The sequence below is a fragment of the Hydra viridissima genome, unplaced genomic scaffold (assembly GCF_058129835.1).
Source record: "Hydra viridissima isolate aposymbiotic clone 2 unplaced genomic scaffold, HvirCarnegie_v1 scaffold_1, whole genome shotgun sequence".
Classification (NCBI taxonomy): domain Eukaryota; kingdom Metazoa; phylum Cnidaria; class Hydrozoa; order Anthoathecata; family Hydridae; genus Hydra; species Hydra viridissima.
Window position 1 is genome coordinate 32920152 of NW_028324300.1, and position 27484 is coordinate 32947635.

General features: G+C 28.2%; 3 protein-coding genes across 8 annotated transcripts; 1 reads left to right on the top strand and 2 right to left on the bottom strand.

Moving 5' to 3' along the window:
- Window positions 1–394: 394 nt before the first annotated feature.
- LOC149894605 (uncharacterized) lies at window positions 395–5342 on the bottom strand. 5 transcript variants are annotated; one of them, XM_090075312.1, is made up of 14 exons: window positions 5225–5342; window positions 4827–4862; window positions 4401–4424; window positions 4244–4267; window positions 4131–4154; window positions 4018–4044; window positions 3908–3931; window positions 3545–3568; window positions 1481–1551; window positions 1336–1369; window positions 1188–1211; window positions 883–1067; window positions 726–811; window positions 395–632 (listed from the first exon to the last, which is right to left on the bottom strand). In XM_090075312.1, exons 1-10 carry the CDS (start codon window positions 5265–5267, stop codon window positions 1361–1363), a joined length of 306 nt encoding a protein of 101 aa, XP_089931438.1. In that variant the 5' UTR covers window positions 5268–5342; the 3' UTR covers window positions 395–632; window positions 726–811; window positions 883–1067; window positions 1188–1211; window positions 1336–1360. The 5 variants fall into 5 exon arrangements, with proteins under 5 accessions (XP_089931438.1, XP_089931419.1, XP_089931434.1 ...); XM_090075293.1 differs by lacking the exons at window positions 395–632; window positions 726–811; window positions 883–1067; ... (1 more) ...; window positions 1336–1369; window positions 1481–1551 and adding an exon at window positions 2888–3226; XM_090075308.1 differs by lacking the exons at window positions 395–632; window positions 726–811; window positions 883–1067; ... (2 more) ...; window positions 1481–1551; window positions 4131–4154 and adding an exon at window positions 2888–3226.
- Window positions 5343–19949: 14607 nt separating this feature from the next.
- Window positions 19950–22135, bottom strand: LOC149894606 (myb/SANT-like DNA-binding domain-containing protein 3). Its single transcript, XM_090094905.1, has 3 exons — window positions 21351–22135; window positions 20898–21043; window positions 19950–20497 (listed from the first exon to the last, which is right to left on the bottom strand). Exons 1-3 carry the CDS (start codon window positions 21638–21640, stop codon window positions 20154–20156), a joined length of 780 nt encoding a protein of 259 aa, XP_089951031.1. The 5' UTR covers window positions 21641–22135; the 3' UTR covers window positions 19950–20153.
- Window positions 22136–22861: 726 nt separating this feature from the next.
- On the top strand, window positions 22862–26734 carry LOC149894607 (uncharacterized). Of its 2 annotated transcripts, none has more exons than XM_090094913.1 (7): window positions 22862–23014; window positions 24212–24281; window positions 24531–24695; window positions 25256–25396; window positions 25614–25708; window positions 25875–26052; window positions 26388–26734. In XM_090094913.1, the coding sequence occupies exons 2-7, from the start codon at window positions 24215–24217 to the stop codon at window positions 26438–26440; spliced, it is 699 nt and encodes a 232-aa protein (XP_089951039.1). In that variant the 5' UTR covers window positions 22862–23014; window positions 24212–24214; the 3' UTR covers window positions 26441–26734. The 2 variants fall into 2 exon arrangements, with proteins under 2 accessions (XP_089951039.1, XP_089951049.1); XM_090094923.1 differs by lacking the exon at window positions 22862–23014 and adding an exon at window positions 23103–24027 and having other exon boundaries at window positions 24153–24281.
- The last annotated feature ends 750 nt before the right edge of the window (window positions 26735–27484 follow it).

A 27484-nucleotide genomic window follows, 5' to 3' on the forward strand; every position in this document is an offset into this window, starting at 1 on the left:
TGAAGTCCGTTGATATTTTTCCGATTAAACAATCCTTTTAAATAAAGGAGTTATTACTTTAGTGCATCAAATTATCCGCTGTTTTTATTTAGTTAAAATAACGTTATTGTAGGGAATAATCAGTTAAAATCACTCCATTATAATTAAAGAAGAATTAAGCCACATAGTATTGTAACTTGATAACAAAGTAATCCTTACATTTTTTAAAATATGGATTATTTCATTATGATATTCTTAATACATATTGGTTCTTACCATTATAAATGTAACAATTACCACCCATCTGATACAAGCAGTACTAATTATACAAACTACCATGGTTGGGAGAAATATAGTGCTCAATTTGTTAGCAAGCTTCAAAAACTCTTTAACTGGACATTGAAAACTAATCAAATATTTGTAATAATGTAATTCAGTACACAAACTTTTAATTACAATCAAAATAGTTTTTAAATATATTTTTAATAGTCATTATATTTGAGGTTATAAAACATCTGTATAAAACACACACACCCATATACACAATAGATGTTTAAACTAAACCAATTGTTAACAAACTAGGTTTTAGGTTTTAACGCTGCTGTTCTTAGTACATGTTTCATGCTTCAATTCCAGCAACGTGTTGTCAATTCCTAAAGGTAAATATAACATAAAATACAATAAAGAAAATATGGAACCTAAATTATATAAATAGTATGAAATGAAAATAAAATTTTACAAAGTACCTTTAAGAAATATTGCTATTGCTAATTCCTGATTTATAAATTGATAATAGAAATTTTTTTATTTTTTTTATTTCCGATACCATTTTCTAAAGATAAAGTTCGATGCAACAACTAAATAATATCTTTAATAAAAATGTGTAAAAAAAGATAATCTTACCTGATAACTGAAAGGTTCTATACTTCACATACTTCAAAACCTGTCAGGAAAAAAGTAAAAAAAAGGTCTTCAACTTAAATAACGATAAATTAAAACAAAAATAAATAACCTCACCAAAAGAGATGCAAATAACAATATCAGAATTTCAATTTGATACCACATCCCTCGTGTCTAAGTAGTAAATTCTAAACGAATATAAACAAGGCATACATAAACTTAGTTGTACCTAACCGAAATAAATATCCCCATCAAAAGAAATGCAAATCAAAATCTAATTTTTAATTTTACAACTAATTTAAACTTACAGCGTGATATTGCATACCATGTGTTTAAATAGCAAATTATAAGGATATAAACAAGCCATATAAAGATAATTGTGTAACTCACCATTTAGTTTACACTAAAACTGTGTAACTACAAAAAAGCTGGCAAATTAAACTTATTGCAACAAACCTTTTATCTACAATGTAAATGTGATTTAAAGATCCTGTAAACAAAAAATATTGTTAACAACTCATTTTTTACAATATTTGTCTGATGTAACTGACAAATTTATTTAAAAAAAAATACAATAACAAGGAACAGATAACTGTAATACTTGAACATGATTAAGCCATTGTAAGCTGATGTCCATGTAAGTCCTTAACTTGCTTAAACTACATATTAAAGCTAAAAACATATAAGATAATAATACAAATATTAAAAATTATAACACATCTATATATTTTTTTATAGTTAAATGATTATAAAAAAAACAATTCAAAACATTATTATTTTTTATGTAAAGTACTTCAATATGCTGACAAATAAAACTCTAACAAACAAGATTTAAAAAATAATTTATCAAAAGAATATCTTTTTATTTTTTATTTTTAAAAATTAATATATGTATATATATATATATATATATATATATATATATATATATATATATATATATATATATATATATATATATATATATATATATATATATATATCAATATATTTTGTGTTAAGGATATTACAAAAAGCACAGGTCATTGCAAATAGTAATTCACTAATAAAACGCAATGACCTAAATAATATAAAGAAAAGAGAAGAGAAAAACATAAGAAAGAAACTAGTCACATAGCAAAAGTGGAACTTTACAAAAATTTATAAGTAACACTTATAAAACAGACTTTTAAAAGAGTTAAAATATAGGTCAAATAGCTATTATAATGTATTCACATATACATACATATATACACATATACACAAATAAGAAATTATAATATGAACATAAACATAAAGAAAAAAGTTGTAGAGGTAAAGAATGAAGTTAAGCGTAACTTTTTTGGTAAGTATGATGGAGTGACGTTAAGAACAGATTCTTGGATCTAAGGATAAAATCTGTTTTTAGGGTGTACGAAAGGGTGTTCCAAGAAAGGATACCCTAATATGTAATGGAATTTATTCCATGTTTAGTTGTCTGTTTTATATATATATATATATATATATATATATATATATATATATATATATATATATATATATATATATATATATATACACATATATATACACACACACACACACACACACACACACACACACACACACACACACACACACACACACACACACACACACACACAGATATATATATATATATATTAGGTACGTGGACTGATTTTTAAAACTGAGCATATACTAAAATGTTATGTATCATTAGAAAGCCCTTCAATACAGTATTTTAAAGGTGAAAAAATTATTAAAAACGAACAATTTAAAAAAAAGTTATGACATTTTTAGTAGCAAATTTTCGATATATGGATTTATTGAAGAAATTGGTTCCAAAAAAATTTTTTTTTTCATTGAAATTGTTATAACTTTGTCAAATCTTATCCAAATGCCTAAACCTTGGTATCAAAAGATAGATGTAAGAGTAGGCTACAAGTTCACATAACTCTATAGATAGAAGGGGTGTATAGAGGGCCAGAGGGGGGAACCGGAACACCATCGTAACCTTAAAAAATACAAGTTTTTCACACGAAAGAGTGTTTTTCTGATAAAACATGTTATCTTTATACACAAAAAGTTAATCTAATTTGCTTTCATTCCATTTCCAAATATTAGTGGTCTTTTTTAGATTAAAGGGTGGACGTCTTTGTTATGTTTTAACACCCTCGTAGTGAAATGTTACATTCTTAAACATATTTAAACCTAAAAAACACTGATTATATTTTGTGTTAAAAAGTTTAAATTATATTTTCTTATTTTACATCATATACAAGTGGTGTATAAATTGACATTAGGGGCGGGGCATGTGCCATGCTTAACGGCCCAACCCCCCCGCACCCCCCGCCCAGTCTTATCCAACCTAAAAAAAAATTTTTAAATATGTATGAATAAAGGTTTTAAATAGAGTTTATGGAAAAAGAGAAATAAGTAAATAGATTAGTACTTAATAGCATTATGTAAAATTTAATTTAAAACAATTAATTGTAAAAGTGATAGGCTGAATAAATAAAATGAACAACATATTAATCAATGACAGCTTAAAAAATGTTAATGAGATAGGTCATTTCATTCTACTGCACTTTGAGGGATAACACAATACTAATGCATTAAATAGTCTATATAAATAAAAACATAAATTCGATAATCATTCAGAAACTTTTCTAAATCATAAATTTACCAGCAGAAGGTTGTGCACATGTAACTAAAGATAAAAAAAGTTTTTATAAAAATTTGCAATTGATAGGAAAGGTGTCTACATGTATGCAAATAATAGTTTTTAAACTTACTAGTTGTAGTGGATTAGTACTTAAAAGCAATATGTAAAATTTAACATAAAAAAATTAATTGTGAAAGTGATAGGCTGAATAAACAATATGAACAACATATTAATCAATGATAGCTTAAAAAATGTTAATGAGATTGGTCATTTCATTCTACTGCACTTTGAGGGATAACACAATACTAATGCATTACATAGTGTTTATAAATAGAAACATAAATTAGATAATCATTCAGAAACATTTCTAAATCATAAATTTACCAGCAGAAGGTTGTGCACATGTAACTAAAGATAAAAAAAAGTTTTTATAAAAATTTCCAATTAATATGAAAGGTGTGTACATGTTTGCAAATAATAGTTTTTAAACTTACTGGTTGTAGTAGCCAATGAAGATGTAACTAAAGGTTATCAAAGTTGTAGTTAAAAAAAAAATACTCTAATTGCCAAGATAAACATATTGAAAGATAAAAATTTGTACACATACCACTTATAGCAGATGTAGAAGGAACTAAGTTTAAAAATTATTTAATAAAAAATTTATATTGCAATCGTCAAAAATATATACACATATTAAAAAGTAATAGTTATTAAACTTACCATTTGTTGAAGACGATGATGTAACTAAAATTCAAATTTGTAATAAAAAATAAATACTGTAAAATAATGACTTTGAAATTGGTATTCTTTGAAATCTATTCACAGATTAAAAACTAATTCAATAATCATTAACATATACAAACTGATACAAACTTACCAGCAGTAGGCCGTGTAGATTCGACTAAAAATGTTAAAAAAATTTTACACAATATAATTTGAAATTGTCAACATCAAGTTACAAATGTAACAATGGTTAAAGCTGTTCTGCTTAAGGTGCAACAACTATACTAAAAAAATGAAAATAAACAATGAAAATATAACTATTCAAATATAAAGATATTATTTTTATAAGCAACAAGCTAAAATTAGGAATGGTTATAAACTTATGTAAACAATAAACACAGATAAAGATAAGTATACAATAAGTAAAGAACATTAACTTAAGTTTTTTAAGTGTTTCTATATATAGGAAGATATTTTAAATGTTTTATTAATATTTACTTAATTTTAACTATTTTCTCTTTGTGATTATGTAAATGTTTTTTTAATTAATAAACCCAATATTTATGTGGCTTATACTTACGAAATCTTAAAAAATCCACAAAAAGTTGGGTAGGATCTAAACAAGATATAAATGTTAGACATGCTTGTATAATAATTTAAACACTAATCCACAGATAAAGAAGTATATAATCCAAATATGATAAAAGACAATAACAATGATTATCATTAAATGATATGTTTTATAATAAACCACATATGAATAAGTATATTACATACTTCATTAGATTAATCTTAACAAAAAACTTCTTAGTGTTTTTAAAATATTAAATGTTATTGTTTTAAAATATTAAAGCTGTTCCTATTGAATGCCAACAGTTTTAATCTGAAACATTAATCTTTTTTTATGTTCTATAAATAACAATTAAGATTTTACATTTATCATTATTTTTGGATATGAGAAAAAAAAATTGAACTTACTATCTGTTAGTGTAGCCACAAGATTTTTGTTGGCATTGTCCATATTTAATTAAATCTAATAATATAAATCAAAATAATTCAAAATAAGATTTTCATTTGAATCCCCCCCCTATCCAGATTTCGGCCCCCACCCGGATTTCGCTTAAAAAAAAAAATAACAGAAAAACCGAAATTAGGTACCTAAAGTCCAACACTAATTAGAGTAATTGCTAATCCTGATTTTTCGTTGAAATTTGGCATGTTCATAGAAAATGCATAAAGCAAACTATTTTAATAATAAAAAATGCGGACTTTACATTTCTTCGACTACAAGTCCAAGTGACAACATCAACCAAATTTTCATGCAAAATTCTCAGCAAAATACTCCATAAAAAAGTATGGTAGCGATACACAATAGTGATATAAAAAACAAGCCTAACCTTTCTTTTTTTCAAAAGTTGTCAAGGTTTATATCAGAGACTGGAATTACCGAAAAACGGTTCCTTCGGTAAATTTCGGTTCCTAATTTGATAAGGAACCGATAACTTCGGTTCTTTTCGATTCCTTATTTTAGGCAAGATTCGAAATTTCGGTAAATTTCGATTCCTTATTTTAAGAAAGAATCGAAATTACGGTAAATTTCGATTCCGATTCTGATAAAGAACCGATAACTTCGGTTCTTTTCGATTCCTAGCGGGAATTTTGGAATTGCTAAGAACCGCTAAGAACCGAAATTGGAATTTTGGTTCCAATTTCGGTTCTTAGCGGGAAATATCGCAAAAAATCAAAAATGCTACAAAGAATCGAAATTGTTACTAAGAATTGAAAAACTTGAATTTTTTTAATTTTTATTTTCAAAAATACAGTTGAAATACAGTTGAAAAATACAGTTATTCTAAATCACTATCAGTGAGATCAGTGACACTGTCCTTGCTGCCCTTGCGACTACTACTAGCACTGCTATAAGCTACGCTAGTAGAACTATCACTAGGTTCAGTATTAAATAAATCTTTAGATGCATCATATATAGGGTTTTTTTTCATTGGTGATTTTTTCATTGGTGATTCAAGTACAAGTTTCCTTTTTTTAGCTCTTTGTAGTAGACTTTGAGACTGTGATTCATTTCAGAGACTGGAATTACCGAAAAACGGTTCCTTCGGTAAATTTCGGTTCCTAATTTGATAAGGAACCGATAACTTCGGTTCTTTTCGATTCCTTATTTTAGACAAGATTCGAAATTTCGGTAAATTTCGATTCCGATTCTGATAAAGAACCGAAACCTTCGATTCCTTTCGATTCCCCGAAAAATACCGAAGAACCGAAGAACCGAAAAACCGTTTTTCGGGAACTTCAGACCTTAATCTCTATCAAATTTCGAACAGTTGATTGTAAATTCTGTAACACTTAGGAAGAGAGAACCCGACCCGAATACCCGAAGGTACCCGTGGACGGGTAATTTTAATATCTTTAGGGTGGAATGCAAGAACCGAACTTGAGTCAAGTTCGACTTGAAATCTCAAGTTCGACTTTGTCAAGTCAGACTTGAAAAATTGACTTGAGCGAATGCGTAAACGAGACTTGAAAATTTCAAGTTCGTGCTTGAGAAAGTCGAACTTGAAAAATAGTCGAGGCGTTGAATTTAGGGCGTTTATCGGAAAATGCACTTCGCAACCAATAGCGGTAATGGATTTTTTTTACGGGAAAAACCTTTTACTGGAACAAATTCCGTGTAATGATATTTGTATAATATACGATTAAATAAAAAGTTAATGACAGTAAAAAAAAAAAGTTCTTGCTATGTATTTTACATCAGAAAAATAAATTCATCTTGGCACTTTCAGTTCCAAATCCTAAGTTGTTGGTAAACAACGGTTGGTCATATGTACCACTTAAGTGATCAAGACAATTTCTCTTGATTTCTCCATTTTAACAGATTCCATTTGAATTAAAATACATGGAAATGTTCTAGAAAATAGAGAATCGTATTTTGGGGATGATACTATACTACAATGTATTTTTATTTATCTTTTTACTAACACTTTAATGAAAATAATGGTTTTTTTTAAAAATACTGAGAAAATTACTTTAAACAAAATTAGTTTTCTCAATACTAATACTACATAATACTATGTGTGTATATATATATATATATATATATATATATATACCTACACATATATATACCATTTACATATGTAAGTATACCATTTACATATGTAAGTCAATAGAGATCACATATGGAGACAGGTCTTCTGAAATTATTGGGCCACTTATAGAAACAGAAAAGAAAACTTTTAAAAACCATTGATAGCATCTTGCTCATTAACACATGAAAAAGAACAAAGTTTAACGTTAAACAAAAATCTCTTAATAAAAAAAAAATACAAAAAAGCAATATAATGAAATTCATGATCTTGATAAAGAACTAATGCAAAAACAAATAGAAATAGATGATATAAAAAAAAAACTCTCTCCAGAAAAAGCAACAATACAAACAAAACTTTGTGAAAATTTTCACAGTTAAAATTTTCACAAAGTTTTAAAAAAGCAACACAACAGAATTATTCTATGTGAGGATTATTATTTTCTAACAATATCAGATCCAAATTGTTTTTGGAATGTTTGAATTTATCACTTTATTTTTTAGTGAAATTGTTTTTTTCATATATAATACTATTTTGAAATATAAAATGTAATTCTTTTGAAATAATATGTAGTATAAATATTTGAAAATAATGTTTTTGTTATTAGACCCTTTATCCATTATCAGACACAAATTTTTTTTAAAAAAAATAAGTCTGAAATTTGACTTTTGCTTTGTTTCTGCAAAAATATCTTTAGTGAATGCTTTAGCACCACATTTTTCATTGCTATTTTGTATTTCATTGCCTCCACAATAATCATTTTGTAGAAGGGCAATGTTGTGAAGCACAAAACAGGATATTATTATAGCTATGGAATTTTGCAGTTTTGTTCCTAAGGGAATGTTAAGACAAGGGTATTGTTTTTTTTTTGATATACCAAAACAATATTCAACAACAACATTCAACATGGGTGTACTTCTCAAGTTGTAATTCTATCTGATTTCATTTTCATTTTTGGGTTAGAAAAAGGTGTCATTAAATATTGTTTATAAGGATAGCCAGAATCACCTGAAACATGAACATGTTGGCGAGCTTCTAAAACTTGTTTAATAGCTGAGTTAGCAAAAACAAATGAATCCTGAACAATTCCAGGCCATTGAACACAAGCAGATAAAATTTCATTTGAAGCACCTGCAATGACCTGGCAATTCAAAAAAAAAATCCCTTTTTGTTTCGATAAATTTCTGCGCTTTCTCCACAAGGAATTATTATAGGAATATGTGTTCATTAATTGCTTCTATACATCCTGGGAATCCTTGAATTTGGTAAAATCTAAATAATGGTTGATAAATATAAATATTTTCTTTATCTAAGAAAAGTTTGAAGTTTGTATGAAATAGCAAAATCAGATATCCATGAAAACTTATAAGCACTTTTGCTAAATTATCAAAAAATCAGCTTCTGTTGGAAACTTTATGTACTGATATCTTTTGTTAGCCATTTGAATTGAAATGTTCTAAACCACTGGACAAACAGTTGAGTTTCAGCTCTTCCAAATCTCCTATTATTCTCTAAAAGAGTTTATTTATTGTTATAATCATTTGTTGGTATAAAATGTTGTTATTTAAAAACGTAATGTAAAATCTACAATAAGAAGGTGCCATTTTCTGATACCGTTTCTTGAATATCTACTCACTTGGAATGAACCAGTAGCATAAAACCGAAATGCAATAGCCAGCTGTTGTACAGTTGAAAGAGGGCACCCTCGATTGTTAACATTGTTGTTAACAATGTCATTAGCTAATATTAAAAATTTTTTTTTGGAAAATCTGTAGCACCTTTTAAATTCTATACCGTGGTAAACTTCTAAAGGATTAGCTCTGTCAATAATAAACCTTGGTATGTGACTTGGCTTATTTTTTCTTCTTCTTCTTCTAAAATTCAGCTCATACCGATTCATTTTTGAACATTTAAAAAAAAGTTTTTTTAATACTTCATGTAATTGTAACTACTTCTCATGAACTCTCTTTTACTCCTTTTACACGTATCACCTCTTTGTATAACTGCAACTATTTATTACTAAATGGAATTTACTTTTATACTGTATCACAAAAATGTGCCTTAATCAACAGCCTTTTATAATGCTAGGATGTTCGACATTTCAAAAAGCTAATAAACATTTCTAATGGCATCAAAATATGACATGTTGAATCATTACATACGAGTTACAGGATGTTTTAAAAGACACACGTTTTCGCAATGTTAATATTCAGTTTTCTGTAATGAATTCATTTAAAAATATACTTTCACAATGTAACCTTCTAAATTAATTACGTCAATATGCCCAAGTAACTACTTTTGCTTGTTAAAGACTCATTTTCATACTTGCAAAGGTTGTAATAAGTTATATAGTAATAGTAAAGTTTTGTTACGCATCAGCAAAATGATAATGGCGGTCTGTTTTTTTTTTCAAGTTTGGTTTCAAGATTGGTCTGGAGCAGACTTGAAAAAATGACTTGAAAATTCAAAAATTCTCGTTTTTCAAGTCTGACTTCAGTTCAAGTTCGCTTCTTGCATTCCGTTCAAGTCAGACTTGAGATTTGAAGTCTGACTTGAAATTTCAAGTTGGGTTCTTGCATTCGGAAGGAATTTTTGCTCTCTCAAGTCTGGTTTGAAGTCAGACTTGAAAACGGTCTATTTTTAGCGGTTTTCAAGTCTGACTTGAGTTGAAGTTCGTTTTGTGCATTCGCTCAAGTCGCACTTAAGGTTTGAAGTTCGACTTCAAATTTGAAGTTCGGTTCTTGCATTCCACCCTTAGGGTGGAATGCAAGAACCGAACTTGAGTCAAGTTCGACTTGAAATCTCAAGTTCGACTTTGTCAAGTCAGACTTGAAAAATTGACTTGAGCGAATGCGTAAACGAGACTTGAAAATTTCAAGCTCGTGCTTGAGAAAGTCGAACTTGAAAAATAGTCGAGGCGTTGAATTTAGGGCGTTTATCGGAAAATGCACTTCGCAACCAATAGCGGTAATGGATTTTTTTTACGGGAAAAACCTTTTACTGAAACAAATTCCGTGTAATGATATTTGTATAATATACGATTAAATAAAAAGTTAATAACAGTAAAAAAAAAAAGTTCTTGCTATGTATTTTTCATCAGAAAAATAAATTCATCTTGGCACTTTCAGTTCCAAATCCTAAGTTGTTGGTAAACAACGGTTGGTCATATGTACCACTTAAGTGATCAAGACAATTTCTCTTGATTTCTCCATTTTAACAGATTCCATTTGAATTAAAATACATGCAAATGTTCTAGAAAATGAAGAATCTTATTTTGACGCTTTTTGGGGATGATACTATACTACAATGTATTTTTATTTATCTTTTTACTAATACTTTAATGAAAATAATGGTTTTTTTTTAAAAATACTGAGAAAATTACTTTAAACAAAATTAGTTTTCTCAATACTAATACTACATAATACTATGTGTGTGTGTGTATATATATATATATATATATATATATATACTTACATATGTAATATATATATGTAATATAATATATATAATATACATATGTAATATAATATATATAATATACATATATATAATATAATATATATAATATACATATGTAATATAATATATATAATATATAATATATATATGTATATATATATATACTTACATATGTAAATGGTATACTTACATATGTTAATGGTATATATATGTGTAGGTATATATATATATATATATATTATATATATATATATATATACCTACACATATATATACCATTAACATATGTAAGTATACCATTTACATATGTAAGTATACCATTTACATATGTAAGTCAATAGAGATCACATATGGAGACAGGTCTTCTGAAATTATTGGGCCACTTATAGAAACAGAAAAGAAAACTTTTAAAAACCATTGATAGCATCTTGCTCATTAACACATGAAAAAGAACAAAGTTTAACGTTAAACAAAAATCTCTTAATAAAAAAAAAATACAAAAAAGCAATATAATGAAATTCATGATCTTGATAAAGAACTAATGCAAAAACAAATAGAAATAGATGATATAAAAAAAAAACTCTCTCCAGAAAAAGCAACAATACAAACAAAACTTAGCCAGAATCACCTGAAACATGAACATGTTGGCGAGCTTCTAAAACTTGTTTAATAGCTGAGTTAGCAAAAACAAATGAATCCTGAACAATTCCAGGCCATTGAACATAAGCAGATAAAATTTCATGAAGCACCTGCAATGACCTGGTAATTCAAAAAAAAAATCCCTTTTTGTTTCGATAAATTTCTGCACTTTCTCCACAAGGAATTATTATAGGAATATGTGTTCATTAATTGCTTCTATACATCCTGGGAATCCTTGAATTTGGTAAAATCTAAATAATGGTTGATAAATATAAATATTTTCTTTATCTAAGAAAAGTTTGAAGTTTGTATGAAATAGCAAAATCAGATATCCATGAAAACTTATAAGCACTTTTGCTAAATTATCAAAAAATCAGCTTCTGTTGGAAACTTTATGTACTGATATCTTTTGTTAGCCATTCGAATTGAAATGTTCTAAACCACTGGACAAACAGTTGAGTTTCAGCTCTTCCAAATCTCCTATTATTCTCTAAAAGAGTTTATTTATTGTTATAATCATTTGTTGGTATAAAATGTTGTTATTTAAAAACGTAATGTAAAATCTACAATAAGAAGGTGCCATTTTCTGATACCGTTTCTTGAATATCTACTCACTTGGAATGAACCAGTAGCATAAAACCGAAATGCAATAGCCAGTTGTTGTACAGATGAAAGAGGGCACCCTCGATTGCTAACATTGTTGTTAACAATGTCATTAGCCAATATTAAAAAGGTTTTTTTGAAAAATCTGTAGCACCTTTTAAATTCTATACCGTGGTAAACTTCTAAAGGATTAGCTCTGTCAATAATAAACCTTGGTATGTGACTTGGCATATTTTTTCTTCTTCTTCTTCTAAAATTCAGCTCATACCGATTCATTTTTGAACATTTAAAAAAAAGTTTTTTTTAATACTTCATATTAATACTTCATATTTTTTTTTAACTACTTCTTCTCGTGAATTCTCTTTTACTCCTTTTACATGTATCACTTCTTTGTATAACTGCAACTGTTTATTACTAAATGGAATTTACTTTTATACTGTATCACAAAAACGTGCCTTAATCAACAGCTTTTATAATGGTAGGAAGTTCGACATTTCAAAAAGCTAATAAACATTTCTAATGGCATCAAAATATGACATGTTGGATCATTACATACGAGTTACAGGATGTTTTAAAAGACACACGTTTTCACAATGTTGGTATTCAGTTTTCTGTAATGAATTCATTGACAAATATACTATCACAATGTAACATTCTAAATTAATTACGTCAATATGCCCAAGTAACTACTTTTGCTTGTTAAAGACTCATTTTCATATTTGCAAAGGTTGTAATAAGTTATATAGTAATAGTAAAGTTTTGTTACGCATCAGCAAAATGATAATGGCGGTCTGTTTTTTTTTTCAAGTTTGGTTTCAAGATTGGTCTGGAGCAGACTTGAAAAAATGACTTGAAAATTCAAAAATTCTCGTTTTTCAAGTCTGACTTCAGTTCAAGTTCGCTTCTTGCATTCCGTTCAAGTCAGACTTGAGATTTGAAGTCTGACTTGAAATTTCAAGTCGGGTTCTTGCATTCGGAAGGAATTTTTGCTCTCTCAAGTCTGGTTTGAAGTCAGACTTGAAAACGGTCTATTTTTAGCGGTTTTCAAGTCTGACTTGAGTTGAAGTTCGCTTTGTGCATTCGCTCAAGTCGCACTTTAGGTTTGAAGTTCGACTTCAAATTTGAAGTTCGGTTCTTGCATTCCACCCTTAAGGTTTGAAGTTCGACTTCAAATTTGAAGTTCGGTTCTTGCATTCCACCCTTAATTACTAACAAGTATTAGTAGTCCAGGCGGCATATATATTATAACATTTTACTTTTAAGTACAAAATACTTGTTACAATAATTATTTAGATATGGTTTTGTTAAACTTAGACATTCATAATTTTCTCCAAAAAAACAATCTTAGTATTTCAAAACAAAATATAACTGAAGATATATTAAAATTCATTCAGCCAAAATTTGCTGATTTTAAAGACGTTGATTTTAGACATGCTGTTCAACGATTTGTTTACTTGTATAAAAAAAAGTGGAAATCTGCAAACTGTCAAAAATTTTGAAAAAAAGTTTGTGAACTGGTTTAATGAATATTTAATTGTCAGAAAAAAAGACAATGAACCAACTGCAAGTAGACGTGCTCGAAAACCAGTTGCATTTGATAATAGTTCTAATAAAACTAAAAAACGGCGTGTATCTTGTTTAATTGAATCTCATTCATCCAATGAATTAATTTTTGCTGCTAATAAAAAATTTAGAGATGAATCTATTGTTATTGCTGCCAAGAACGTTTTAAATATTTCAAATACAGATAAAGCAACTAAGTATTCAGCAGACGAAGCACTGGCTTTAATATATGATGCAAGTCTGACAAAAGCTTCCTATCAATTGATCTAGAAGCGGAGAAAGAATATAACATCTACCCCGCTTACAATGATGTCAGAGATGCAAAATTGAAATGTTATCCTGCAAACATAACAGTGGAGGACTATTCAGCTTTAGTTCCTTTAAAAGATTTAATGATTCATACTTTGCAAAGAATCTGTGCAGTTCAGGAACCTGTGCTAAGGCACTTGATGTTGAACGTCAAAGCAATAAAAATAATGACACTAACGTGTAAGGCTGGTTTTGATGGTGCTAATGGCCATAGCATTTATAAACAAATTTTATCAGAACCTGACATTAACGGAGATTTAAAGTGTGAAGAATCATTATTTATTACTTGTCTAGTCCCATTGGATTTGACTGAATTTAACAACAGCAACGAAAAGGTGCCTATTTGGAGAAATCAAAAGTCGTCCTCCACAGCCTATTGTAGTCCCATAAGATTTGCATAGAAAATGGAATCCAAGGAATCTGTGATTGAAGAAGATCAGTACATTAAAAGTGAGATAGAAAGCTTGGGTATGATTTTATTAGAGGTTTGCAGATCTTCTATTGAAGTGAATTGTATTATTGAATTTACAATGATTGATGGGAAGGTTCAAAAAATATTATCTGAAAAAAATAACTCATACCAATGCTGTTCAGTGTGTGGTGTCTCTCCAAAAAATATGAATAGTCTTGATATCCTTAACATAGATTATAAAAACAGAGAGTTCAAATATGGTCTTTCCAGTCTTCATGCATGGATTCGATTTTTTGAAATGGTATTGCACATTGCATATAAAAAAGAAACAAGAAAGTGGCAAGCAAGATCTAAAGAACACAAAGAAAAGGCATCTGTAGCTAAACGAAAGATTCAGACTGATTTTATGAACAAAATGGGACTTGCTGATTTCCCTAAAAGTGGTGGTTCTGGAACAAGCAATGATGGCAATACCTCAAGGCGTGCTTTTGCAGCATATGAACAAACAGCTGAAATTCTGGGTATTGACCAAAACCTTATATTCAGATTTTACATTATCTTGGTAACGCTCTCTTCAGGATATGAAATAGACTGCTTAAAATTCAAGGATTATTGTTTTGACACTTTTAGGCTATATGTGTTCCTTTATCCATGGTATTACATGGCTCAATCAGTTCACAAAGTATAGATTCATGGACATGACATAATTAAAAGCCCTACATTACCCATCGGACTTATGTCAGAGGAAGCTCAAGAGGCTAGAAATAAAGACTTCAAATCTTATCGCGAAAATTTCAGCCGAAAAACATCCAGAAAAGCAACAAATACTGATCTTATCAATAGATTCCTAGCTTCCAGTGATCCTGTTATTTCATCACTGCGTAAATCAACATCACACCAAACAAATCATAAAGCATTTCCTTCAGATGTTTTACAATTACTTAAACAATCTTCAAACGATATTATTGTTTTATAATTCTTTGATGTAATTTAAAATTGATAATGTTTTCTTGCACTATCTTTTGCTTTTATTATTCCTAAAACATTATTTACCTAAATACTCAATTGTTATTCAATATAGGTGGGTCACAAATCCAATAAAATATTCAAATATCAATTTACCACTTTGTAACTAAGGAAAGTATCCGGTAACTAAGCAATATAAGTATCCATAACAACTAAATTTAAAAAATTATCACTTTTGTAAGAAGTGTGATCTCATATTGGTACTCATGCCAAATTTAGTGAATATAGCACTTATAAAATATCTGCAGATAACAAAAGTAGGTTGTTGTTAAGCAAAATAAAGGTATCCATAGCAACGAAATAAAAAAATATTACCTTCATAAAAAGCGCAGACATCATATTAGTACTCATACTAACTTTAGTGAATATAGCTCAAATATTAAATTAGTTACGAATTTTGTCCAGTAAAAGTGCATTCAGGCCCACTGTGCGCTGGTGAAAAATTAAGTTTTTAATAAGGTTTGCTTCAACCATAAATTATTCGACCTATCATGGAACGGAATTAAATATTCTGACAAAGAGTTATTTTCTATTTTTATTATGTTGCAGACGATTAGATCGTCGAATTTATGCTGTAAATGGTTCGACCCTTTAAAAGTTCTACTTTTCTTTCTACTTAACATAATTTCTAATGTGGCACAGGACGCCATATAATAAAAACCACATTCAGTAATAAAAACTTAGTTTGAGACTAAGTTTTTACATTCTAATAAGGGGAAATCGAAACTTTTGTTTTACTCGTCAAATTAATCTGAAATGAGCTATAAAGTTGTACGATTTTTTCTTCTAAAATAAGAAACAGCAAATGTCTCAGACATGAAATTATGTCAAAATATGAGGATAGAAAATATTTCTGAAATAATTTATGTCGGCAGAAAATGTCTCAGACATAAAATTATGTCAAAGTAAGTGGACAGAAAAATGTTTCTGACATAATTTATGTCGGCAGAAAATTTGTCTAGGACATATTGGACAGATAACAACTCTGAGCATCGGTTTGGAATTATTTTTGTCTCCCATTTTAAAAAATACCAGAAAATTAGTTATAAGCTTTGATAAACAATGATCATTTAAAACTTTGTTTTTAAAGTTACCTCTAATTAAACTTTTAAAATATAAATGTTAAACTATTTCCTTAAGGTGGAAAACCCCTGAAAAATTTTTTTTGAGTAAATATCAATATTTTATAAATTTAACTTCATATACATAAAGTAAATAACAAAATTAACTGAAAAAAAACAAAAAAAAATTTTTTTGGATAAAATGGTAGCTGTAGCAGGTGCCAAAAACACCAAAATATTGAAAGACCCCGGCCAATGTATCTAAAGATATACACAATTTTAACAAAATCTTTTTTGCATACTTATTCTAACAAGGTAGTTCTGTGATATGAACGAAGCAGATTTTTCATAATAATTTTTAATAGGCTAATATATTGGACCAAAGTACATGTAAAAAATTTGACCGAATTTTATGAATTTGTTGACCGATTTAAGGACTGGATTCAATTTTTAAAAAAATCTGTCACGTTTAAATCACAGAAGACAATCAAACAAATTCATACTTAAAATTTTAGCTTAACACCACTTTTAGTTATTTAGATATACTGGCCGGCGTCTTAAAAACTCTACATCTGAGAAAAACAGCTTTTAAAAATGCTGACATAAAAAATTTCAAAATAGTGTAAATAAATATCCAAATCTCTATATAATAAAAAAAGTTAAATCTTAAAATGCACCAGTTTGATATGGGTTTTGCTCTTTTTCAATAAATTTGTCATATTGACTCTTCTTTTTTACACGAACTATTTGTCTGTGTTTCTTTGCTCGTTCTGTGTTTTTATATATGTCTAAGTATAACCGCTTTTGATTAATTTTCCAACATCCTTCTAACAAATACTTTCCAGGTCTTAAATTCATTTTTCTAAAACTAAAACACTAGCTTGTCTACCAATGTTAAAATGGGCAACTGCATCAAAGTGCAACATCAATAACATTGGGCACATGGTCTGGAATAGAATTTAAAATAAGATCACTCTTCAAGTCTTTTAGTTCTTGAACAGCATCCATCATAGTGTCTTCAGCTGCAGATTTTACTGCATTAGTTAGTTTTATAACAATTTTATTATAATTATTAGCAGTCATTGGTTTAGGCATGTCCTAACCAATGACTGCTAATAATTATAATAAAATTGTTATAATATTTGAGGACATTTTTTAAATGTCCTCAAATATTTTCAATTTTATTGTGTTCATTATATTAAAGAATTATTATAAAGTTCACTTTCTCATCGTGGTTTTAATCACGATCTTTAATTGTAACAATTGGTCGAAGTTGATAGATCGTTATCTGAAAATATCAGAACTAAGGGTGGAATGCAAGAACCGAACTTCAAATTTGAAGTCGAACTTCAAACCTTAAGCGCGACTTGAGCGAATGCACAAAGCGAACTTCAACTCAAGTCAGACTTGAAAACCGCTAAAAATAGACCGTTTTCAAGTCTGACTTCAAACCAGACTTGAGAGAGCAAAAATTCCTTCCGAATGCAAGAACCCAACTTGAAATTTCAAGTCAGACTTCAAATCTCAAGTCTGACTTGAACGGAATGCAAGAAGCGAACTTGAACTGAAGTCAGACTTGAAAAACGAGAATTTTTGAATTTTCAAGTCATTTTTTCAAGTCTGCTCCAGACCAATCTTGAAACCAAACTTGAAAAAAAAAACAGACCGCCATTATCATTTTGCTGATGCGTAACAAAACTTTACTATTACTATATAACTTATTACAACCTTTGCAAGTATGAAAATGAGTCTTTAACAAGCAAAAGTAGTTACTTGGGCATATTGACGTAATTAATTTAGAAGGTTACATTGTGAAAGTATATTTGTCAATGAATTCATTACAGAAAACTGAATACCAACATTGTGAAAACGTGTGTCTTTTAAAACATTCTGTAACTCGTATGTAATGATCCAACATGTCATATTTTGATGCCATTAGAAATGTTTATTAGCTTTTTGAAATGTCGAACTTCCTAGCATTATAAAAGCTGTTGATTAAGGCACGTTTTTGTGATACAGTATAAAAGTAAATTCCATTTAGTAATAAACAGTTGCAGTTATACAAAGAAGTGATACATGTAAAAGGAGTAAAAGAGAATTCACGAGAAGAAGTAGTTATAATATGAAGTATTAAAAAAAAAATTGTTTTAAAACGTTCAAAAATGAATCGGTATGAGCTGAATTTTAGAAGAAGAAGAAGAAGAAGAAGAAGAAATATGCCAAATCTCATTCCAAGGTTTATTATTGACAGAGCCAATCCTTTAGAAGTTTATAATGATATAGAATTTAAAAGGCGCTACAGATTTTCCAAAGAAACCTTTTTAATATTGGCTAATGACATTATTAACAACAATGTTAGCAATCGAGGGTGCCCTCTTTCATCTGTACAACAACTGGCTATTGCATTTCGGTTTTATGCTACTGGTTCATTCCAAGTGAGTAGATATTCAAGAAATGGTATTAGACAATGGTACCTTTTTATTGTATTGTATTCTTATTGTATTCTTATTGTAGATTTTGTATTATGTTTTTAAATAACACCATTTTATAACAACAAATAAAGTAATCATATACTCAAGTAACAATAAATAAAGTACTTCACATTTAAATTTGTATGATTTGATCTAATTAAGTACACTCTTTTAGAGAGTAATAGGAGATTTGGAGGAGCTGAAAGTTAATCAGTCAACTGTTTGTCGAGTAGTTAAAAACATTTCAATTCAAATTGCCAACAAAAGATATCAGTATATAAAGTTTCCAACAGAAGCTGATTCTTTGATAATTCAACAAAGGTGATTATAAGTTTTCATGGATATTTGCATTTTGCTATTTCATACAAACTTTAAAATTTTCTTTGATAACGAAAATATTTATATTTGTCAACCATTGTTTAGATTTTACCAAATTCAAAGATTCCCAGGATGTATAGGAGCAATTGATGGAACACATATTCCTATAATAAACCCTGGTGGAGAAAACCCAGAAATATATCGAAACAGAAAGGGTTTTTTTTCTTTGAATTGCCAGGTCATTGCAGGTCCTTCAAAAGAAATTTTATCTGCTTGTGTTCAATGGCCTGGAAGTGTTCATGATTCACGAGTTTTTTCCAACTCAGCTATTAAAGAAGTTTTAGAAGCTCGCCAACATGTTCATGTTATAGGTGATTCTGGCTATCCTTGTAAACAATATTTAATGACACCTTTTTCAAACCCAAAAAATGAAAATGAAATCCAATACAATTACAGTTTGAGAAGTACACGTATGGCAGTTGAATGTTGTTTTGGTATATTAAAAAAACCATTTCCTTGTCTTAGCATTCCCTTACGAACTAAATTACAAAATTCCATAGCCATAATTGTATCCTGTTTTGTGCTTCACAACATTGCCCTTCTAGAAAATGATCATTGGGAAGACAATGAAATACAAAATAGCAATCAAGAAGATGGCGCTGAAGCATTTACAAGAGATATTTATGGAGAAGCAAAAAGAAATCAAATTGTGGACCAATTTTTTTAAAAAATCTTTTTTGTGTGTCTGATTATAGATAAAAGTTATATTTGCATATTATTTCAAAAAAAAAAAAATACATTTCAAATTAGTACTATATATCAAAAAACAATTTCACTAAGAAATAAAATAATAATTTAAAACATAAAATAAAAAACACTAGATCTGATGTCGTTTGAAAATAATTTTCCTCAATTAGAATAATTCTGTTGTGTTTTTTTTAATACTTATAACTGTGACAATTTTTTTTGGTAAATTTCCATTTTAATTTCATGTTCTTTTAGTTTGTATTGTTGCTTTTGCTGGAGTAAGTTTATTTTTATGTTAGCTATTTCTATTTGTTTTTGCATTAGTTCTTTATCAAGTTCATGAATTTCATTATATTGCTTTTTTTCGATTTTTTTAGAGAGAGATATCTTTTTTAATGTTGAGCATTGTTCTTTTTCATGTGTTAATGAACCAGATGCAATCAAAGGCTCAGTAAAAGTTTTCTTTTCTGTTTCTATGATTGGCCCAATAGTATCAGAAGTCCTGTCTCCATATGTGATCTCCATTGACTCGTTCAGAATACCTATATAAATAAATAATATATTTAAATGATGAAAAATGTGTGCATATATATATATATATATATATGTATATGTCTATATATGTGTGTGTGTGTGTGTGTATATATATATATATAAATATATATATATATATATATATATATATATATATATATATATATATATATATATATATATATATATATATATATATATATATATATATATATATATATATAGTTTTAGCATTGAGAAAACCAAGTTTGTTTAAAATAATTAGTTTTGTCAGTATTTATAAAAAACCTTAATTTTCATTAAAATTTAAGAAAAAAGATAAAATTGAAAAATAAAATATGAAATTAAAAAAATAAATAAATATATAGTATTAAAAAGAAATAAAATTAAAAAATAAAATAAAATTACATTGCAGTATAGCATCATCCCCAAATGGTGTCAAAATAGGATTCAATGATTTTGGTGGTAATATCTGCAGAACGCTTTCAATTTCCTGTGACGGAACAGGAGTTTGACTAGGACCTCCGCCAGTTTTGTTTAGCTCTTTTCTTTCACTAAAATCCAAAGAATTGGTTAGAAAAACCCCATATTATTAACTTTAAAGTAATATCGACAAGAAAACATGTTGTAAAAGTCTGACAGAGAGAAGTCCAGCACTGTATAAACTTTACTGGTAACCATACAGTTTGGACAAGAAAATCATTGTCCCACAATTCATATTTTAATAACATTTTTCGATATAAATAACGTTTGCTAAATGTACACAAGACTTCTTTTAGATGTCTAAAACATGTCTTATGTTTACTGGGTGCTTGCCTATAAAACCAATCTTTGTTTTTTTTTTCTTTATTTGGTACTTACAAATCAACAAATTGTTTTGCTTTTTGCTTTGAGTTCATCCAGCATTTCTTTAGTTCTTTTTGATCTCTTTTAACTCCGATGCCTTGGCTGTTGAATAATTGCGTTATTTCTTCCCACAAAGATTTTTTTTTTTTAAGGGAGACATTATCCGTTTTCTTTTCTTCGATGTCTTTGTAGTCTTTGATTATATTGATCAAAAGTGATTTTTCTTGTTGACTGAAAATTCGTCTTTTAGAATTCATTTTACAAATATTTACAAAGTAAGCAAAAAGTCTATAGTGGATATGCATTTTGAAATTTTTGTTCTTTTATATGATGAGCAATTCCGATCATAAATATTTACGACAAAATTTTCATTTTGATAAAAGGAAACAGAATAGGCAGTAAACAAAAAAACAGACTATAATAACACATTTATTTGTTATCTTTTCCTTTTCACTGCTTTAAAGTTGTAAAAGTGTCATGATTAACTAAACTAATACCTGTAGTTAAATTGTAATTTATATTGTCATATAATTTATATATTGATCGTATATTATACAAATATCATTAAACGAATTTGTTTCAGTAAAAGGTTTTTCCCGTACAAAAAATCCATTGCCCCTATTGGTTGCGAAGTGCATATTCCGATAAGCGCCCAGAATTCAACGCCTCGGCTATTTTTCAAGTTCGACTTTCTCAAGCACGAACTTGAAATTTTCAAGTCTCGTTTACGCATTCGCTCAAGTCAATTTTTCAAGTCTGACTTGACAAAGTCGAACTTGAGATTTCAAGTCGAACTTGACTCAAGTTCGGTTCTTGCATTCCACCCTTAAATTCTATTAAAAAACCTTTTAAAACTTTGTAAAACAAAATTTCTGACTTGATGAAATGAATATTTTCCGTCCTTTGATCCTAACCTTTGATCCTAACCTATGATCTGTGTTTTAAAATTTCTTTAAAGAAGCTGTAAGTTACTGTTCGGCTCACTTTATATTCTGCGGGAGGCGGCACCATATTTATTTTATTCCGTCTCTTCACAATATCGTGTTTCGGAGACTTTTGGCGCTTATGGGACGAAGCATTTAACTCAAGAATATCTTGATAAGCGAAGTCAAAGTGTTATTCTAGATTCTAAACTGGAAAACTTACTTTTAAAACATAAAATAATTAATTTTATCTTTTAAAAGTAATTTTTATGATTCTTTTTAACAATGTAAAAGTCGCTGGCAAGCGTTACGATGAACGTAAAATAAAATATAAATGTAGGTTTCTGATAAAGTTTATCATAAAGCGTTTATTATTCTTAAGGCAATCATGATGCATGATGATCATGATCATGATGCATGATACAACCACATTAAGAATTTGAATCAACTTAACTAATGTTAAATATTCATCTACTCAGAAATGCGTCGTAGAAATCCTTTATTTTTACAATCTAAACTTTAAATTGTAATCTAAATCTTTTTTACGTTATGAAGGGATCACAACTGTTGTTGATAATCATACAAAGAAACGTTGTCATTAGCAACTTAATGGTAAATGACTCAGATATACGAAAGTCAAAATTAAGGATTTAGTTTTATTAAGTCAAAATCAAAGAATTACTTTTGTTAAGAAATAAAGTTTCGTTTGGTTTTAAGTTTCAGCATTAAATACAACAACGTGTTCATAAATATCAGGTATTACGTTTTTACTTAAAACTTTTTATAAAAAAAAGAATTTTCAAAAATTACATTGAAAATCTAGTGTTTCAGTTTGAGGTGTTTTGGCGAATTATTGACGCGCAAAAATACTTCAAAATACTTTACTTTGATTATATTTCATCAAAGATTTAGGAGTGAGCTAATATTTTCTTCTTATTTTCTCAAAAGGTCAATAAGTGACTGCATCAATCTTTTTATCATCATCTAGTTTTGAAATTTTCAATCTTAAATGTATGACAAGTCGTAAAATAAATATATTATTCGTATTAAATATGTCAGAATATTTTCTATTAAACATACTTTTTAACAAATGTTTACGATTTATATTTATTTAGAAATTAGGATCATATTAACATACAATAGTTCATATTTTATCTTGAACTTTTGAAGCTCTGTGTAAAAACTGAACTTCTAGATTAAGATTAAGTGATGCAGCATGAAAGTTATAAAACTACCGAAGTACCTTGCGGCATTCCGCGGCACTAAACTTAAAACATTACTTTTTAATGAATGCATTGATACCCAGGTTTTGAATAATTTAGCGCTGCATAACATTCAAAAGGCGAAAAGAACTTAAATTAATTTTAAGGAAACTGCCATTTTAAAGGTTAATTTACTTAGATATAAAAACAAAACTTAATGATGGATAAATCTTTGAATGCTGCAAAAGTGAGGCACAACGGTACATGAGTTAAGCATTCTAAGCTTTAAAGTACAAGCTTAAAAAACTTTTAATTTCAGATTTTGAAAAAGACTTTCAATAACGTAAACCAAAAGGAAAAGACAATTTAAAAATAAACTTTAGGAAAAAATAATGTTTGTTTTTTTTTTTTTTTTTTTGCGTGCTCTGGAATTGAGGATTCAAAGTTCAAAATAGGAAAATTGTTATAAGTAAAACAAGCTCTTATTTCGTTATCTTAAAGGGAAGCAAATTATTTTTAATATTATCGTTATCTTAAGTTATCTTTGTTTCGTTATCTTAAAGGGAAGCAAATTATTTTTAATATTATCGTTATCTTAAGTTATCTTTATTTCGTTATCTTAAAGGGAAGCAAATTATTTTTAGTATTATTGTTATCTTAAGTTATCTTTATTTCGTTATCTTAAAGGGAAGCAAATTATTTTTAAGGTATTTTTCAAAACATCTCACAAAGCATTTACTTTTTACAACAGGTGATGGCTAATCTGCAGTTAATTTTATCTTTTGTTTTGTTGGGGAAATTTGGTGTTGTCTTCATCAATGGTAAATATGTATATATTTATTTTATTTGCTTATATGCATTAATAGTAAACATGCAAGAAAGCTAACTTCAGTTTCTAGTGGCTCATTATTTATGTTTCCACTTTAAATTACAAAACGTGACAATTTTAAAAAGCAGCACTTTTTGCTCTTAAACAATTTTTTTTTAAATTTTTACTCTTTAAATTTGTCACAAACTTATTTTGCTTCATTAATTTTTCAATTAACATTTATAGCGTTTCTTACTTTAAGCTGATTGGTCAACATGGACAGCTTGGACTGCTTGCTCTGTTTCATGTGGGGATGGATTATTCTTGCGTACACGAAAGTGTATCAACAGTATAGAATTCGATTTTCCAAATACTTGCTTCGGAAGTGCTTCACAAGTTCAACCTTGCAACGTGGAAATTTGTCCAAGTGAGATTTTTATACATACATACATACATACATACATACATACATACATACATACATACATACATACATACATACATACATACATACATACATACATACATACATACATACATACATACATACATACATACATACATACATACATACATACATACATACATACATACATACATACATACATACATACATACATACATACATACATACATACATACATACATACATACATACATACATACATACATACATACATACATACATACATACATACATACATACATACATACATACATACATACATACATACATACATACATACATACATACATACATACATACATACATACATACATACATACATACATACATACATACATACATACATACATACATACATACATACATACATACATACATACATACATACATACATACATACATACATACATACATACATACATACATACATACATACATACATACATACATACATACATGCATGCATGCATGCATGCATGTATACATATATACATAGATGACTACATTTCTTTTCTATGAAGCTTTTTGCAACGTGATTCAAGCAGCCAACTGTTCGAACGTTAATCAAGATTTTGTCAATGATATTTTGCAAGATAATTCTATCAACAATATTCTTGCTGAAGTTTCAGACTGGTCAATGGATTATATCATCAGCTTTAGCCGTAATTTTTTTCACGCTTCATTTGTGTTTTATAAAAATATTTACAATAAAATGATTCAATCTAAACTTGAAATAGCTTTAACTACCGATTAAACGATTAAATATTTTTCCTTAGGATTCTGCTTTGCAACTTGGTTTTGATTTATGCTTTAGTTATTTTTTAATTCGATTGGGTTTTCTGTTTTTAACATAAAATAAAACTTTTGTGTTTTTTTCAGGCTGTTTAGGCAATCTTGGAGATTTGAATAAAAAAATTGATGAATTAAAGAACCATGTTGCTTCTTTGACAAATGCGAATAGCAAGACTCATTCAGTAAGAAATTTTTACAATGAATATCGTTATAAAGATTAGAGTAACTACGTAACTACCTTTTAAAGATTAATTAACAATTTTTTCCTTTTTTTTTTTCTCTTTGTAGTTTTTAAGTTAACAGTTGATTACACCAAGATTTGATTTCTAAATTATTTTTACTTGAAAGGTTTTACACAAAATTAGAGACTTGATTGGGTGTTCTCAAGATGTCAACTCAAAAAAAGATTTATATAGCCGCTGTAACTTGATATTAGAGCAAAATAAATCTGTGCGATCAAAAATTGCTCAGCTTCAAAACTACCGCACCGAACTGGACAACTTCCTAAACAAATGCAAGCAATTTAGTAAGACTTATCTAATATCAATATTTGATAATAATATTCAGTACTAATATTCAATATCAATTATACAACTTTAATATAGAGTATCAATAATTGATAATAATATTCAGTACTAATATTCAATATCAATTATTCAACTTTAATATAGAGTATCAATAATTTATTTAACATATTTAATATTATTAAATATTAACATTAAATATTGAGCGTAATATTTGAATATTCAATGTTTTTCAGTATTTCACCAGATATTTGAATATTCAATTTTTTTCAAGATTTCACCAGATTTTTTCCTGCTTTTGTTGTCTAAGTGATATTAATTAAATTTTTTTTCGTAGGTTTTATTCCACAAATCTTTTTTCAAATGGCAAAATCAGTTATAAAGATTTAGGTTATCCATTATGCGATTTTTTGGTATTTACGTAAAACACCATAGTAACTGGAGGTATTTTCCTGATGACTGGTTATTTTTGGAATGCAGTTAGTAAATTCTCATACGCAAACGGAGGGATAGGCCGACGAATTATTTTTTTTTTTTATGTAAATTTTTATTATACCTTAAAGAAATTCTCATTTTAAAAATTTAATTTAAAAAAAAAACGGAAAATTTGTAAGAGAAAATCAAACGGAAGCAGAGGTATGTAAAAGATAATAAAATTATATGACATATAATTTAGAAGTAAAACCAATTTCCTTGATATGTAACCACTTTTAGGACCATAACTTTATGTTGGTCCTAAAAGTGATCCACAATGAAATTCAAACTTGGACAGTGTATAAAGTTCTTAGTACTAAAGTTCAGCAAATTTTATATTTTCAAAAATAACTAAAATACATTTTATGACTTACTACTTTAAATATAATTTAAATTTTAGTTGCAATTTTTTTAAATTGTTAAAGTGAGGATTTTTTCTTTGTAAATTGCTAAAGTGATTTTTCACCAAAAATGGCGCACAAATGATAGTCATTTTTGTTTTGAAAACCTCTGAAATTCGTGTCATGTGAATAACGAAAATTGAACAAGAACTCGATTCTTCCATTTATAAAAATTTTCCAATTTTTAAAATGTGCCTTTTAAAACAAAACTGCATCATTATTATCATTTAAAATCTGAAATCAGAAATTTTTACCAAGTTTAATAAGATCAGTTCAATTAAAAATTGATTTTGATTACCTAATACACTTCAATATCAAATAAGCACAAGTCAAATGTGCTAAAAATTTGCTTGAAGGTTGAAAATTTGATTACTTCAAAAATTGCTTATTACCCAGCTAGCCAGCCCATAAGGTACCCGGGTGGGTCCCGGGCAGGCCGCAGGACGGGGCCCGTACGGGTAATCCAGACGGATCCCGCCGTTTTTTGTCCATGGGATCCAGACGGGACCCGTCCGGGATTCCCGCCAGAAAACACAAACGGGACCCAGCCGGGATCCCG

Excerpts from the sequence above, each read along its gene's own strand:
- LOC149894606 (XM_090094905.1), bottom strand. The coding sequence starts at position 21,640 with ATGCATATCCACTATAGACTTTTTGCTTACTTTGTAAATATTTGTAAA. Across the intron at positions 21,044-21,350 it reads GCAAAACAATTTGTTGATTT|TGAAAGAAAAGAGCTAAACA; the intron begins GTAAGTACCAAA and ends TTTGGATTTTAG. Across the intron at positions 20,498-20,897 it reads GGATGATGCTATACTGCAAT|GTATTCTGAACGAGTCAATG; the intron begins GTAATTTTATTT and ends TTATTTATATAG.
- LOC149894605 (XM_090075293.1), bottom strand. The coding sequence starts at position 5,267 with ATGGACAATGCCAACAAAAATCTTGTGGCTACACTAACAGATA. Across the intron at positions 4,425-4,826 it reads TGTGGATTTTTTAAGATTTC|TCGAATCTACACGGCCTACT; the intron begins GTAAGTATAAGC and ends TAACATTTTTAG. Across the intron at positions 4,045-4,130 it reads TTCTACATCTGCTATAAGTG|TTACATCTTCATTGGCTACT; the intron begins GTATGTGTACAA and ends GATAACCTTTAG.
- LOC149894607 (XM_090094913.1), top strand. The coding sequence starts at position 24,215 with ATGGCTAATCTGCAGTTAATTTTATCTTTTGTTTTGTTGGGGAAATTT. Across the intron at positions 24,696-25,255 it reads CAACGTGGAAATTTGTCCAA|CTTTTTGCAACGTGATTCAA; the intron begins GTGAGATTTTTA and ends TTTTCTATGAAG. Across the intron at positions 26,053-26,387 it reads AAACAAATGCAAGCAATTTA|GTTTTATTCCACAAATCTTT; the intron begins GTAAGACTTATC and ends TTTTTTTCGTAG.